Source organism: Bos indicus x Bos taurus, chromosome 18 (assembly GCF_003369695.1).
Source record: "Bos indicus x Bos taurus breed Angus x Brahman F1 hybrid chromosome 18, Bos_hybrid_MaternalHap_v2.0, whole genome shotgun sequence".
Classification (NCBI taxonomy): Eukaryota; Metazoa; Chordata; class Mammalia; order Artiodactyla; family Bovidae; genus Bos; species Bos indicus x Bos taurus.
Window position 1 is genome coordinate 18,914,412 of NC_040093.1, and position 17,311 is coordinate 18,931,722.

Genomic DNA, 17,311 nt, shown 5'->3' on the forward strand with positions numbered 1-17,311 from the left:
AAAAAGGCTGAGCACCAAAGAATCCATGCTTCTGAACTGTGGTGCTGCAGAAGACTCTTGGGAGTACCTTGGATAGCAAGGAGATCAAACCAGTCAATCCTCAAGGGAATCAACCCTGAATGTTCACTGGAAGGACTTACGCTAAAGCTGAAGCTCCAGTTCTTTAGCCACCTGAGGCAAAGAGCTAACTCATTGGAAAAGATGCTGGGAAAGATTGAGGGCATGAGGAGAAGAGGGTGACAGAGGATGAGATGGTTGGATGGCATCACCAACTCAATGGACATGGGTTTGAGCAAACTCAGGAAATAGTGATGGACAGGGAATCTTGGCATGCTGCAGTCCATGGGGATGCAAAGAGTTGGACACGACTTAGCACCTGAACAACAACAACAACAGTATAAGAATTAGAAGACAATATCAAAAGTTAAAGGAGCTACAACACTACAGTTCCCACAGACACTAAAAGAACAATTAGGGTATTCCCTAATAATTTTATACCAACCAATGGAGTAGGGGAGAACACTTCCCAACTTACTTTATAAGATCAGCATTATTTACAATCAAAGGCACTATAAGTATAGAAAACTACACACCAACATCCTTTGTGAAGTGAGAGATAAAAATCCTTAATATAGGGATTTTTATAATACAATAATTTATATAATGTTAATATGTTATAAAGCTTAATATATTACTATAAAGCTGAATCTAGCAATATTTTAAAAGGATGACATCTCATGACCAAAAGGAGTTTGTCCAAGGAAAGTAAAGTTGATTTGGTATTCAAAAATCAAGCTATATAATTCACCATGTAAAGATAAAAAGAGGTTAAAAAAAGAAAACCACATAATTATCTCATTAAATGCAGAAAAATAATAAAATTCAATTTCTGTTTATTATAAATCTTTTTTAGCAATCTAAGGAAATTTACTCAACTTCATAAAGAATATCTTTGAAAAACTTATAGCTGCCATCACATTCAATAGTGAAAGATTGAATGCTTGTCCCCTAATAATAGCAAAATCAAAGAAAGGATGTCCATCATCACAAATTCTGTTAGACATTATATGGGACACAAGTCAGTACAATAAGACAAGAAAAAGAAGCTAAAGTCTACAGATCAGAAAGGGAACTGTCTTCATTTGTAAGTGACATGTTTGTGTACATAGTAAATCCTAAGGAATCTAAAAGAAAAGAACTGTTAGAACTAGTAAGTGAATTTAGCAAGTTGGTCATATTTTAGACCAAATTTGGGAAAATTTTGGTCTGAACTTCTACAGTTTTTTTTCCTGCTATATTCTCAATTATATTTTAAATCATTTCATCCTACCCTCTAATTCACTAAGGATTTAAAAAATTCTTTCAGTTTGAGTAATTTCTATTAGTCTGACTTCCAGTTTACTGATTCTTTATTCCCTTATATTTGTTATTAAACCCATCCAGTGAATCTTACATTTCAGGTATTGTTTTTTTTCCATTTGCATTTCCTTATCTGTCCTGAATATTACATCTCTTCTCCCATATTTTCATCTTTTCTTATAGATTTGTAAACATATTTATCTATTTAGCTATTTTAAATTTATTCTAATTTCAACAATAGGGTCTGACTGGCTGTTATTCTCCATTTTCCTGTTTCTTCTCAGGAAAACTTTAGGTAACATGTTGTGAAGATGTTGGGTCCTTTTTCTTCTTCTGAGAATTGATGACTTTTAATCTTATCAGTTCAGTTCAATTGCTCAGTCATGTCCAACTCTTTGCGAACCCATGGACCGTAGCACGCCAGGCTTCCCTGTCCATCACCAACTGCCAGAGCTTGCTCAAACTCATGTCCCTTGAGTTGGTGATGCCATCCAAACATCTCATCCTCTGTCGTCCCCTTCTCCTCCTGCCTTGAATCTTTCCCAGCATCAGGGTCTTTTCTACGGTGTCAGTTCTTCACATCAGGTGGCCAAAGTATTGGAACTTCAGCATCAGTCCTTCCAATGAATATTCAGGACCTTTACGATTGACTGCTTTGATCTCCTTGGTGTCCAAGGGACTCTCAAGAGTCTTCTCCAACACCACAGTTCAAAAGCATCAATTCTTTGGCACTCTGCTTTCTTTATGGTCCAACTCTCACATCTATACATGACTCCTGGGAAAACCATAGCTTTGATTAGACAGGCCTTTATCAGCAAAGTAATGTCTCTGCTTTTTAATATGCTGTTTAAATTGGTCATAGCTTTTCTTCTAAGGAGCAAGCATATTTTAATTTCATGGCTGCAGTCAACATAAGCAGTGATTTTGGAGCCCAAGAAAATAAAGTCTGTCACTGCTTCCATTGTTTCCCTATCTATTTGCCATGAAGAGGGGACCAGATGCCATGATCATAGTTTTCTGAATGTTGAGTTTTAAGCCAACTTTTTCACTCCTCTTTCACTTTCATCAAGAGGTTCTTTAGTTCTTCTTTGCTTCCTGCCATAAGGGTGGTGTCATCTGCATATCTGAGGTTATTGATATTTCTCCCAGCAATCTTGATTCCAGCTTGTGCTTCATCCAGTCCTACATTCACATAATGTATTCTGCATATAAGTTAAATAAGCAAGGTAACAATATACAGTCTTGATGTACTCCTTTCCCAATTTGGAAGCAGTCCATTGTTCCATGTCTGTTTCTAACTGTTGCTTCATGACCTGCATACAGATTTCTCAATAGGCAGGTTAGTGGTCTGGCATTACCGTCTCTTTAAGAATTTTCCCATCCACACAGTCAAAGGCTTTAGCATAGTCAAGGAAGCAGATGTTTTTCTGGAATTCACTTGCTTTTTCTGTGAACCAACTTATGTTGACAATTTTACCTCTGGTTCCTCTGCCTTTTCTAAATCCAGATTGAACATCTGGAGGCTCTTGGTTCATGTACTGTTGAAGCCTCACTTGGAGAATTTTGAGCATTACTTTGCTAGTGTGTGAGATAAGTGCAGTTGTGTGGTAGTTTGAAAATTCTTTGGCATTGCCTTTCTTTGGGATTGGAATGAAATCTGATCTTTTCCAGTCCTGTGGCCACTGCTGAGATTTCCAAATTTGCTGGCATATTAAGTGCAGCACTTCACAGCCTCATCTTTTAGGATTTGAAATAGCTTAGCTGGAATTCCATCACCTCCACTAACTTTGTCCATAGTGATGCTTCCTGAGACCCACTTGATTTTGCATTCCAGGTAGTCTGGCTCTAGGTGAGTGATCACACCATTGTGGTTATCTGGGTCATGAAGATCATTTTTGTATAGTTCTTCTGTGTATTCTTACCACCTCTTCTTAATATCCTCTGATTTTTTTAGGTCCATACCATTTCTGTCCTTGACTGTGCCTTCATCTTTGCATGAAATGTTCCCTTGGTATCTCTAGTTAAGTTACTGGAGGCTCACATGAATTATTTTGTTAGGTTGCTTTTAAGTTGTTTGAAAAGTGAAAGTTACTCAGTCATGTTGGACTCTTTGTGCCCCCATGGACTATACAGTCCATGGAATTCTCCAGGCCAGAATACTGGAGTGGGTAGCCATTGCTTTCTCCAGGGGATCTTCCCAGCCCAGGGATCAAACCCAGGTCTTCCCATTATAAAGTGAAAGTGAAGTCACTCAGTCCTGTCCGACTCGTTGCGACCCCATGGACTGTAGCCCACCAGGCTCCTCCATCCATGGAATTTTCTAGGCAAGAGTACTGGAGTGGGTTGCCATTTCCTTCCCCATTATAGGCTGGTTCTTTATCAGCTGAGCCACCAGGGAAGCCCTTTAAGTGTTTAGGTTATGTTTATTTCCATTTCAGTTTTGCCTTTAGTTTTATGTTATTGCTCTAAGTCCTCAGATGCAGCCTTTATTCCTAATACATGGCCATTATGGGATTTCAATAGAAAAACTGAAGGTTTTTATCAGATTCTTCTAACCTGGCACAGGACTGGAATTATTAATAAAAACTATTTTTGTAGAGTTGAGTTAACTGCTGAAATCTTTGCTTAATTCTTAAGAGTGTTCCAGCTATCTTTTCCCTTTATGCTCCTTGCAGTCTTACCCTGTGGAAATGAAGTTAACCAAGGTTTTGTGGAGGGGTTTATGCTAATGTTGGGGCTTTCCTTCTATACTTTCTTCTTTCTTGGATTCTGTCCTCAGTTTACAGCCACTCTGGTACTCCTGAACTCTGATGTCCGATTTTTCTGCACATGATGACTCCTCCTTTCTATTTCTACTTGAGATCTGTCCCCTGTGTGCTGCATGAACTGCCAAAATACACAGTGGAAGACCTGGATAAATGTAGATCTTAATGCAATAGGATTTCTTTCTTTCAAAGTTTGTATCCATTCCGGTTTCTGCCTGCTTTTGATCATTCTTCAGTGCCTTCAAGGAAGTCACTCTTTTATAATTAGTCCATAGTTATCACTGTTATCAGTTGGCAGGTCCTTTTGATACAGACTTCTTTGCTGTTACCAGAATCTGAATGTTTAAATCAGCAGTTCTCAAACTTTTTAGTCATAGAACTTATTTATACTCTTAAGAATTAAAAACTTTGTGCATGTTTATATACCCAATTCAAAATTAAAACAAAATTTTAAAATATTCATTTATTTCATTTTAAAAGAACAATATAAAAATAATAAACTAATATTGACATAAAAATCATATTTTTTTATTAAAAAAAAAAAAAACTTTTCCAAAAGAAAAAAATGAGCAAAGGGGCATTGTTAGATGATTGAAGTTTATTTAATATCTTACTGAGCAGAAGATAGCTGATTTTCACATCTGATTCTACATTTAGTCTGTTGCAGTATGTTATTTTAATTGAAATATGTGGAGAAAATCTTCCTTCATGCATTTATGTCATTTGACAGAGAAATTTTCAAAAGCTTTTTAGATTGTCATGGGTATTCTAAACTAATACTACACCCAAGCTTAATTGGTAGTTCCTAAACAGTACCATTTAACAACTGGTTATTTCTAAACAGTTAGTTGCAATATAAAATCTGAAATTATAACAATGAATTTTGGTGTAGACTGCCATCTGTGGGGTCACACAGAGTCGGACACGACTGAAGTGACTTAGCAATAGCAATAGCAATTACATGAAATCCAGTGGCCCATGCATTGTTTTGAAATACTGTATATTGGTCATTTGGAAAGTAACGGTTCACTAGTATATACAGGTCTGCCAAATTTTTACATGTTTCCATATACCATATTTTAAAAAAACCCCAAACCCACATGTGTTAGTATTACCAGCAATTTCATTATAAAAGTCTTTTAAGTATTGGTAAATTGACAAGCATACCGTAGGAAATACAAGCTTTCCTACATAATGACTTATACTTAAAAGCTTAAACTTTATTATAGGTAACAAGTATTGGCAGATGTTTTCTTTGAATTGTTCAAGAAAATGTCTACCAGATACCCACAACTGAATAATAGTCAGTGTTTTTTCAAGTAAAACTGCTGTTCCACAAATTGTAGATATTCAGTTCTCAACTCAATTATACCAGCACTTTTCCTCACAAAATATGATTGGCGCTTGAACAATACACATTTGAACTGTGCAGATCCACTTATATGCAACTTTTCTCAACAGCAAATACTATACAACTACAGGGTCCACAGTTGGTGAATCCACAGATGTGGAACTGTGGGTTTGGAGGAACTGAGGACCAGCTATAAGTTATAGGCAGATTTTTGACCAGGCAGAGGGTTGGTACCCTTAACTCACATAGAACATTGAAAATATATGTTCTCAAGGGTGGAGATCTGATAAATTAATAAAACTAGTGAAGCTTTTTTTTTCCTTGTGTGTGGTAGTTAGAAATGCAGTGTTTCCTATTGTAGATTGGTGCCAGTGCTTTGATATACGTTAATGTGCCAGCATTTTACCCACTGTATCAATCATTTTAAAATTTTCTATATTTTATGATGTTTTGACATCTTTAGGGAGCCTACTAGCTAAGGAGAGATTTTCCTCCCAGAGCTAGCCAATTCCTAGAGATAGTAAACAAACAACTTGTTGGTGAGCCAACTTTTCATATACAAATCAACCAGTTGCAATTCCATATCCTCAACTACTTCCTTTATCTAACTCCCAGACACAAAGCCAATATTTTCCCTGCCCTGAGTCACCAGGACCAGGTATCAGACAACTGGAGATCACCTCTATATCCCATGACATGCTAACACTATTCAAACTAACTGACCCTAAGCTGTTTGCCCTGCCTTGCCTTTCCATGGAAGTAAGCCCCAGTAAAGGCTCTGGTGTAGACTTTCCCCTTGCTTCTTTCTGCTTCCTGACCAAACCTGGTGCTTCCCCATGTGGTCCTGCATGGCATGGCATAGGTCCTCCTCTCAGGAATGGTAATAGGAAATTTTCTTTTAACAACATTAGCATCTCTGTGTCATCACTCCATCACCTCTATAAATTAAAATTCCATGAGACACCCACTATTGCTTTTGTCATTAGTGTAAATAAGAACATAGTTTAAAATACTATTATTTTTGTTAATCATGAAGTGTTCTTATATTATTACTTCTTTGCCACACTGTGCAGCATGCTGGATCTTAATTCCCCAACCAGGGAAATTGCACTCATTTCCCCTGCATTAGGAGCACAGAGTCTTAACCACTGGACCACCAGGGAAGTCTCAGTGAAATGTTATTATTAACAAAAATAGTTTTGACTTTGTAGACCTCCCATAAGAATCTCTTGGAAACTGTTGGTATAGGCCTTTCTTGTTTTTTGTCTCTTTCTTTAACATTTCAGCTCTTTATCTTTGTTCTTTTATTATAGTCTTCTATTTATAGGCATTCATAAATCTAAAATATAAAAGGGTAATCATTGCTAATATTTATCTTCCTCTTAGTCTTCCTTTTCTTTCCTTCCTTTCCCCTTCTACTTGTTTCCTGCACTTAGTCTCACATCCCATTCTTACTGTGAGACCTACTATCAGATTTCAAAATCCATATGCCTCGGACTAAAGTGATAATTTCAGTATCACTTCATTTCAATACATTTCTTCCCAATAAATCTCCATGTTTCATAACATAGTGCTCAGATGCCTGATATGTACCCACCTTGACTGGGGTGAAAAATGTATCCTGTGTCCCTGAGTGCCTTTTTCATCTTGCTCACTTTTCTTCCCTCTGAAAAAATAAATATTTGTTGAATAAATAGATTTTATTTCAGTAGGCTCTCATCCGTATCCTTAAAGGATCTTTCTTCATCCTCAGTTCTTATCTTTATAACAGCCACATAAGCTATAATAATGTGATCCATTCTCAAGTTGTGATATCCTTGTTTTATGTGAATGGCTTTCAAATAGCCATTTTCAGCACATTTCTCCCACTTGGACTGTACTGGTATATTTTAATCTGCCTACAGCAATACAGTGATCACATGTCTCATCCTTTCAGTTATTGATATTTTAGAAATAATATATAGTCATTAACTTCATCTTATCTTTGTTTCTATATCCTTTTATTACTGTAGTTAGCTTCTTATATCAGGTTGATTTCATCATCTCTGCTATATTTTAAAAATTAGCTTTCAACAATTTGTGTTTATTTCACTCCATGAAAATATCTTTACATCCTATCATATTCTCATTTGCCACTGACATCTTCCAAAGTAAAAACCATGTTATTTCAGGTGTGGACTGCTGTAGTTACTATTTGGATTTGCTGTGATTTTTTTTCTAGTTCTTTCAGTTTTCTTTCAGTCAATATGCAAAAAAAGATATCCCCTTATTATATGAAATTTAAATCCCTTTTTTTTAAAGGGGTGACAATAGTATCCCATCTGTTCATTCCACATGTATTTCCTTTTTGACTGAGAACTCCTGCTTATCTCTGTTCTTGTCTCCCAAATGTACACCTGGACCTTTCATTATGTGACAGCTGCTGTATACTTATAGCAATACTTGGAAAGTCAACCAACTACAAAATAAGAGAGTAAAACAGTACACACAAAGGCATCCTTATTTCTGATACCAACTGTAAATTTAGGAATCCCAAGATTTGGGTCAATAGTTTGCTATAAGGACTTACAAAACTTACCGAAAGCTGTAGTACTCACAGTTATGGTTTGTAAGAGAAAAATGCAAATTAAAATCAGCCAAGGGGAGGAGCGCATAGAGCAGATCCAGGAAAGTACCAAACACAGAGCTTCTAGTTGTCTTCTCTCTGTGGAATCAGGGACAGCGTTACTTCCCTGTGACAGTTCTTATAGAATATTGCCAGCCAGGGAAGCTTCACGCAAGCCTAGAGTCCAGAGTTGGTTATATCAGGGCCTCCGTCACATAGGATGCCTGACTGCCCATGTGGCTGATCTAAGTTTCCATCCCTGTAAGAGATTGAACTAATATTCTGTGACCCAAACCCCTACTTAAATCACATTGTTGGTGTGACTCAAAGAACTCCCCCAACCTAAATCACATTTTTACTTTCTAGCTGGCCAAAGGTTCCCAGGCAAATAAATACTCCTCTAAGACATGACATTCCAAGGATTTAGAGATTACCTCCCAGAAGACGAAGACAAATGTCAAGACTTCTCTTTGAATAAGAATTATATTCTTTCCCACACAATACTACATATCCTTGAGTTAAAAGATCAAATTTTACTTCCACGTGAAATGTTCCTTGCTGACTCCAGAGCATGTCAGCTCCTGTTTTTCTACATTCACGTTATACTTAGTGTCTGTAACACACAAACAGAACCATCCCCTGATATGATCTAGTAATTTGGTACCTGATTCAACATTGTTTTATCTGAGGCCTCTTTTCCATCTGATTAACAATTCCCTCAAAATAAGGTCCTCTCTTTTACTTTTCCTTACTGTAGCTTGTAAGAGAGGCTAGACATTCAGTAGTTACCTGATTGATGGCCTATGATAGTATGCAAGGAAATTATCTTTTTCATCCATTCAGAAATCATTTAAACGGTAAGTTCTTTCTATATATACATGCCAGGATGGTCATATCCCTTCACCACTCTTAAGTGTGTTAATGTATACTCAGAAGATTTCAAAGAAGATAGTTAATAAAATATTGACTTCAAAGAACATAAGTTTTAGTTGGGAAGGCATTATTATCAAATTGAGCATTTTACATATAATATTAAAATAGCAACAAATCTTGTTGAAAGATTATTTGAAATGGATGGTTCAGACTATAAAATTATATACTAATTTCAGAGAAATTAGACATTGAAGAGTAGAGAGAATATGTGAAGGCTTTTGGGATAAATTGGATAGTAGAATGTCCCTGGAGGAGGTTGAAGTTGTCAGGAAGGCAGTATAATTCCGATTACTAATACAGATTAGTTTTGTGTGTCCTAGAACTACACATAAATGAAATATGTACTCTTTTGCATGAAGCTTTATATCTAAAAAATGTTTGATATTCATCTCTTTTGTCATTATGTTTCCGTTGGTTTTTTCCTTTTTATTGCTGAATAGTACTCCATTATATACATTTCATTGTAATATTCTGTTTTATAAATACATGATCCTACCACCCATATATGGTGGAGCAATTTTAAAGATAGATACGGTATCACTTGTTTACATTTTCATGACTAGTTTGATGAGATAAAAAGGCTATTGTAAATAAGATGCATGTCATAAGTAAGATGAATCCATATTTAAAATTGCCGCATCAGATATGGGTGGTAGTAAGGTAAAATAGTAAGATATAGCCAAGAAGTTTTAAGAAAAATAATAGGTCCAACAGTGCCATACACATATATTCAAGAATTCAGTCTTTCACAGCTCCAGTAGGGAATAGCAGAGTCCCAGAGGGTGCTCGTGGTAAAGAACCTGCCTGCCAATACAGAAGACGTAAGAGACGTGGGTTCAGTCTCTGGGTCAGGGAGATCCCCAGGAGAAGGGCACAGCACCCCATTCCAGTATCCTTGCCTGGAGAATTCCATGGACAGAGAAGCCTGGCAGGCTGTGCTCCATAGGGTCACAAAGAGCTGAACACAATTGGAGCAACTTAGCACATATGCACTGCATTGGGAGGAAAACTTGAACTCATCCTTCCCTAAAGCTGAAAAAATAATTTAGCAAATTGAAAAAAGGAAAAGTTATAATTGATGGTCAAGAGAATTTAGTTATTGATCATCTCTGGAAGAATAAATTGATGGTAGCAGCAATCAGAATACAACAGCGATTATATTCATGTTGCAAATATCCTTTTCCTCTGGTTTATTTTATAATTCCTAAGGGAATTATGTTTCTCCAATACCCCTTTCAAGGATAACAATTACAGTTATGTGGAGAGTTAGGGTCAAGACTATAGACTAGTGTGTCTGTTAGCCCTAGGAAATGAGTGACTGAAAAAGTTCATTTGCCATGGATGGGCTCAATACAAGTGAGGAAGAAACAAATGCAAGTATTTTATAACACGTATTTAGTCATTAGGGAATAAATATATAGTTTTTCATCATCACCTGAACATTTTCACTACTTACTGTTAGTACCCTTGATAGGCTAACTCCATTATCTCTGAATCTTCCTGTTCCAAGAACAGTCCTGCTTTCACTATCCTTTGTCTTCTGCTTACTTGCCCTTTTGTTTATCATACCTGCTCAGTGTAGCTTATATTTACAACATCCCCAAGATATGTGTTGTTTGCTTATGGTAGTTTTTCCTCATTTTAACAGTGTAGCAGGGTTTGTGTTTGTTACATACATTTGCCCTCCCAGAGGTAATTTATTTTGGCCTTTCTGTAGACTAAAGTAGTGTGATAGACAGGCGCACCATGGATTGTTTGTATTATTTATCTTATCCATAATGTTTACATGGAGGCTTACTATTGTTAATTGTATTTTTTCTAGAAGAAGATTGGAAAGCTGAAGATGTTTTAGTGAAATTCAAAGAATACCAAGACAGGCATTCTAGGTCAATTATATCCATCAACCACAAAAGACTAATAAAAGAGAGAAGTAACATTTGGGGAAAAACATTTACTATCGACAAGAACCATATTATTTCAAAAACAACACTACGTGAATATAAACCTGATGGAAAATTTTTAAAAAATATTTCAGAATTAGTCATTAGAAATATAAGTCCTGTAAGAGAGAAGTTTGGTGAGAGTAATGGATGGGAGAAATCACTCCTTAACACTAAACATGAGAAAATTCATGCAGCAGTGAATCTCTGTAAACAAACAGAAAGGAGTCTGAGTGGTAAACAAGAGCTTATTCAACATCGGAAGGTTCAAACTCCACAGCAATCATTTGAACATAATGAATGTGAAAAACCCTTCCTTATGAAAGGAATGTTATTTACGCATACCAGAGCTCACAGAGGAGAAAAACCCTGTGAATACAATAAAGATGGCACAGCCTTCATTGAAAAGTCAAATCTCAATGTCCACCAACAAAATATTATGGAGAAGAAGCCCCACTCATACAGCAAATATGGGAAATTCCTCTGTAGGAAGTCCATTTTTATCATGCATCAGAGATCTCAAACAGAAGAGAAACCCTTTCATTGTCCTTACTGTGGGAATAACTTTAGAAGGAAGTCGTACCTCATTGAACATCAACGAATTCACACAGGTGAGAAACCTTATGTTTGCAGTCAATGTGGAAAAGCCTTCCGTCAAAAGACAGCCCTTACTCTTCATGAGAAAACACACTTAGAGGGGAAACCCTACGTTTGTATGGATTGTGGGAAGTCCTTCCGCCAAAAGGCAACCCTTACTAGACATCACAAAACACATACAGGGGAGAAGGCCTATGAATGTACTCAGTGTGGAAGTGCTTTTAGAAAGAAGTCATACCTCATTGATCATCAGAGAACACACACAGGGGAGAAACCATATCAATGTAATGAATGTGGGAAGGCATTTATCCAGAAGACAACCCTCACTGTACATCAGAGGACTCACACAGGAGAGAAACCCTATATTTGCAATGAATGTGGGAAGTCCTTCTGCCAAAAGACAACTCTCACTCTCCATCAAAGAATTCACACAGGGGAGAAACCGTATATTTGTAATGAATGTGGGAAGTCCTTCCGCCAGAAGGCAATCCTCACTGTTCATCAGAGAATACATACAGGAGAGAAATCCAATGGATGTCCTCAGTGTGGGAAAGCCTTTAGTAGGAAATCTAACCTCATTCGCCACCAGAAAACTCACACGGGAGAGAAACCATATGAATGTAAAGAATGTGGGAAGTTCTTCAGTTGTAAGTCAAACCTCATTGTCCATCAGAAAACTCACAAGATAGAAACTGTGAGAATTCACTAGAACGTGACTTTTCTGGTGAAAATTTTTAAAGTCATAGTAAACCCTGTACATGAGGTTGCTTGTAAGTGTGATAATATTAAACAGTTTAAAGTACTGTAGCATATTTACCTACTATTTGCTAGCTCACAAAACACATAAAAAGAATTTATGAGATAAATTAAATGATAAAAGTCACTGAAAATACAAGCTTAAAATTTGATTAACTTCACCAGACATAAATTCTTCAGTCAAGTTGCTAAAAACATTTAAAATTGCTTATTTAAAATTTTAACATATAACTTTTTGTGACCCAGTATTAAGCACTAGGCTACCTGACTGTGGTCCATGGACCACACTGTGAACAGAACTGCTTTAAAAGAAAGGAGGTGTGACTGTATTTCTACTGCAAATATGGAATAAAAGTTATCTCCTCAGAGTTAATCACAGTTCTAACTCCTAACATTATAAATTAGTTTTTGCATATTATAAACCTTTATATAAAGTAAATTATACATCATGTATTCTTTCATATATGACTTGTTTCATCCATCACTATGTCTTTAAAATCATCATTAGCATGTTGGAGAAATTTATTTATTTTCATTCTGTATAAAATTTCATTATATAATACATTTCAGTTTATCCAATCTACTGTTGATGGGCTTTTTTTATTGTTTACAGCTTAGGGTCATAATAAATAATGCTGCTTCGAACATATTTATATTTAAGTGTACATATATTCATTTCTCTTGTGTATATAGTTACACACATATACTTAGGAATGAAATTGCTGGGCCCTGGGGTATGTATATGCTGGTACTTACAAACTGCATAATCTTGATGTTAGGAGATAATTCACTCTGAAGGATGACAGCTGTATATATTATCAATATGGTGATGGTTCAAATGTGAGAATTCATACTAGAGGGAAACTATGAATGTTGTGAAAACTGGGAATTCAAAGAGAATGGATATTCAAAGATTTTTAGTGACAGCTCAAATCCTAAATACTAGATACAGGTTATAAATGGCTTTCAGGTTATAAATGACCTTCAGCCATAAGATTGTCTATTTGAAATCAAAGTCATGCTGTAGGAAGAGAAGGTCCTAGTGTCGTCCTTGCTCAACATGAAAGAATTCTAACTGGATGGAATGTTATCTTACTGGTCATATGAAAATGATGAATATGGAAAAACTTAGAGCCACAGCTCAAATCTTTACATCACCAGGAAATTCACAATGGATGTGAATACTTCAAATGAAATTATTGTAAGAATGATTAGTCATAACTCACTCCTATACAGTAGCAAAGAATTCATACTAAAGAAAGAAAGATTGACAAGGCAACAGATGAGGCTTTCAACTCTTAACTCTGGGGAAAGCTGTTTCCATGAAGTCCAACCATACCAAGATCATGATGCTAGAGAGTCAGTTGTCAATAGCCCCAACTAAGCACCAAGTCATTATCCATTATCTGCCAAATATCAATGAGCAATCTGGGGCAAGTCAAGTCTTTGGATGACTAGGCACTGCTGGCATCCAACTGCAACCACATAAGAGACCCTCTGCCCTCAAGCAGGAACTGCTCAGCTGAGGCCTTCTCAAATTTCTGACCCTCAAGAAGAAATGTTTACATTTTAAAATTTGATGGATTAAAGTAAGAGGAAAATAATCTCTTAGTATCTGTACTGTAAAAGTAAAGGTATGAATATTTGGATTCCAGAATCAAAGAGCAAAAGTGTGGTGACTACTAGGTGATCTTGATGTGAGCAAAAACTGGCCCTGAAATACAGCTGAAGTTTGGGCTGTATTTTTTGTTTACAACGACATACTTAAATACCAACTCAGTGAGGAGTTCATATACATATTTTTTATTTTTCTCCTTCTGTGGTAGTAAGTTAGAGTTATCAACTTGATTACTTATTCAAATGTATACCTCCCAATTTTGCAAAAAAAAAAAAAAAATTAAAATAGCCCCAAAATACCAGCTGTGGACAATGCAGAAGGAAGTTAAGTCTATCTTTGAAAGATCCTCTGCAGAGTCATTTCATGAACTAAGGTGCAGACAGAAATCAAGATATAGAATCCAATGTACATTAAGTACAGCCATGCCCCTGTAGGTGGTAACTTGGAATGCCTTGAAGAAAGTCTAAAGTTTTGCTTTTGAACAATTATTCACATCTAAGCTACTTCTCAGGAAAATTAGGCCCAATGGTTTTTATTTTGGTGTGAACCAGAATTGGGCTATCTTTCAGTCTCCTGTGTGAAGATTTCTTGAAGAAGTTGAAAATGTTCTTTTTCATTGACTTTTATGGGTTCTTATTTTATGAATTGATTAATATATGAAATGAAGACAAACTTTTGTCAGTGAAGTTTGTGCAACTCTGAGGAGTGGACACGGTTCTGGAATTCTAGTCCACTTATTCCTAAATATATATGACAGGATAGGAATTAATTCGCAAATTCATTCTTTGTGGACCTAACTACAAGGTCCTAGGACACAAGAGAATTAACTTGTACAAAGATTTCATCAGTTCAAAAGGACTAACAAAACTCCACAGAGTATATACATTTAATGTTGTTGAGTCACTAAATTGTGGCCAACTCTTGTGACCCCATGGACTGTAGCCCGCCAGGATCCTCTGTCCATGGGATTTCCCAGGCAAGAATACTGGAATGGATTGCCATTTCCTATTCCAGGGGATCTTCTGACCCAGGAATCGAACCCACAAGTCTTGCCATGGCAGGCAGATTCTTTACCACTGAGCCACCAGGGAAGCCCATATACTATTTAATGCTTTCATTTAAAAGCAAAAGATGTAGCTTACCAAGAGAAAAGGTAGGTAAGCATTTGGTTGGAGGGAGTCTGAGAATCATTCAGGTGCAAGTTCCACAGTGTCCGTATTCACATAGAGACTGCACTCTACGTCCAGATTAGAACCACTAAGATTTATGTGAATCTTGGGAGAGCTCAGAGCAGAAGTTCCCCCAAAGGACTTTTATGCTCCTTTGTTCACTGGTCACATAGTCAAAGTGGGCTCTCTAATCATTTATATGAGTAAACGAATTGACTCGGGGGATCTTCAGGGAAAATTTCAACTTCAAACAGCATCTTATGTATCCCTCTGCCCTTTGTCAATCAGACTCAATGCCAGACATTCATGCATCATGGAGATAATGTTAGAGCTTTTCCAGTCCAGTTCAGTTCAGTCACTCAGTCATGTCTGACTCTCTGCGACCCCATGGCCTGCAGCACGCCAGGCATCCCTGTCCATCACCAACTCCCGGAGCTTACTCAAAATCATGGCAATTATAAATCAAATTTCCAGTCCAACTATAAATCAAATCCATCCTACAAACATGGTTCCTACATCTCCTATGTATTTTCTGATAACCTGCATATGTGAACAAGCATGTTGCCTCACTTCTCATGTCCCCAGCATCTGCATAGTGCATCTCAAACCCGAAACATTCTTGCCAGGTAGTGCTTGAATATCTCCACTTAATTTGTGGTCCAGCAATAGAGTCAGACTTGTCATGCCCTGCCTTATAAGTAATATGCAACAGGTAAAACACAGATAGCAACACTGGTCTCTAATATTCATCTGGGATGTTGTACCATTTGAGATATTCATCAGTTTGTAATCTGGGACTTTTCAAAATCATAGATGTGTGACAATATCAAGTACTGATGAGGGTGTGGAACAACTAGAACTCTGGTACACTCCTAATGGGAATGCAAAGTGGTAAAACCACTCTGGAAAACAATTTGGCGGTTTCTTTTATTTATTTTTTTATCCACAAGCTTTAATTTCTGTGTGTGTCTGTGTGTATCTCTCTCTCTTTTTTTTTTTTTTTTTACTTTACAATATTGTATTGGTTTTGCTGTACATCAACATGAATCTGCCACGGTGTACACGTGTTCCCAATCCTGAACCCCCCTCCCACCTCCCTCCCCATAACATCCCTCTGGGTTATTGGCGGTTTCTTAAAAAGTTAAACATACTTCCCATGTGACCCAGCAATCCCACTTATATTTAGTGTAGACAAATAAAAACACATGTTCACACAAAACCCTATTCATGCGTGTCTATAGTATTATTTATAATCACTAAAAACTGGAATAACCCAAATGTTCTTCAGTGGATAAATGGACACACCATGGTATATCCACTCAAAATTACTCAAGAACAACAACAAAAAAAACGGACTACTGACACATGCAACATTAGGGATGAAACCAGCCTCAAAAAGTCACATACTTTATGGTTTCATTTATACATTATGGAAAATGTAAAAATATAAATATCCAGAATATATCAGTGCTTGCCAGGGATTAGGGGTGTCTGAATAGAAAGGGGATGCATGAGGGAATTCCTTGAGATGTTGTAATTGTTTTGCATACTGTTTGTGGTCATAAAAATGTGAAAAATCATAGAAGTGTGTACATATCAAAAATAGTGAATTGTAGTAGTAACATCCTAAGATTATGGAATAGCACTTGTCTCATAGAAATTTGAACAACCATCCCCATGAAATTACAACACTTGGGTGGAGCACAGAAATGAAAGATAGATTGAAGAGGATAATAAGGACAATTTCACACTACCTGTGTTACTTGTTCCTCAAGCCTGTGCAGTGAAGCATGAAGTGATGCACCCTCTGCATGGAGGGAAGGGAAGGAAAGTGCAGTGAGAACCCATCCTTGTCACAGACCCAAGCACCAGCCTTCCCCAGTGTAAACCAATATGATTCAGAACTCAGTCCTGCCCCTGTAAACCCAAACACCAAGCTCAGGCTGCCCAACCCAGCACCATACTGGCCCTACAGAACCAGGTACCAGTCTGGCGCCCATGGACCTAGGCTCCAGGCCTTCCCCAGTGAATAGATCCCTCAGTGCTTATAGAACTCTCTAATGTATTAAAATTAAAAAGTAGGCTAAATGTGGACTGATGAGAATATCATGAATCATAGATTATGATTAATCCAGTTTTGTCCAAATAATTTTTAAAATTTAATTCCTGGAAGAATAGAAGTGACAGCTATAGTTACAAAAGCAGATGACTATAGGAC

The 17,311-nt window shown here is 36.8% G+C and overlaps 1 protein-coding gene across 10 annotated transcripts in view; it reads left to right on the forward strand.

Annotated features, from left to right (window-relative positions):
- Window positions 1–14,183, forward strand: part of ZNF382 (zinc finger protein 382) — a 64,434-nt gene extending 50,251 nt beyond the window's left edge. For all 10 annotated transcript variants that reach the window (XM_027514235.1, XM_027514240.1, XM_027514239.1 and 7 more), the window contains exon 5: window positions 10,836–14,183. In XM_027514235.1, coding sequence (XP_027370036.1) covers window positions 10,836–12,259 — 1,424 coding nt within the window. In that variant the 3' untranslated portion in view covers window positions 12,260–14,183. The remainder of the gene's footprint in view (window positions 1–10,835) is intronic.
- Window positions 14,184–17,311: the final 3,128 nt, after the last annotated feature.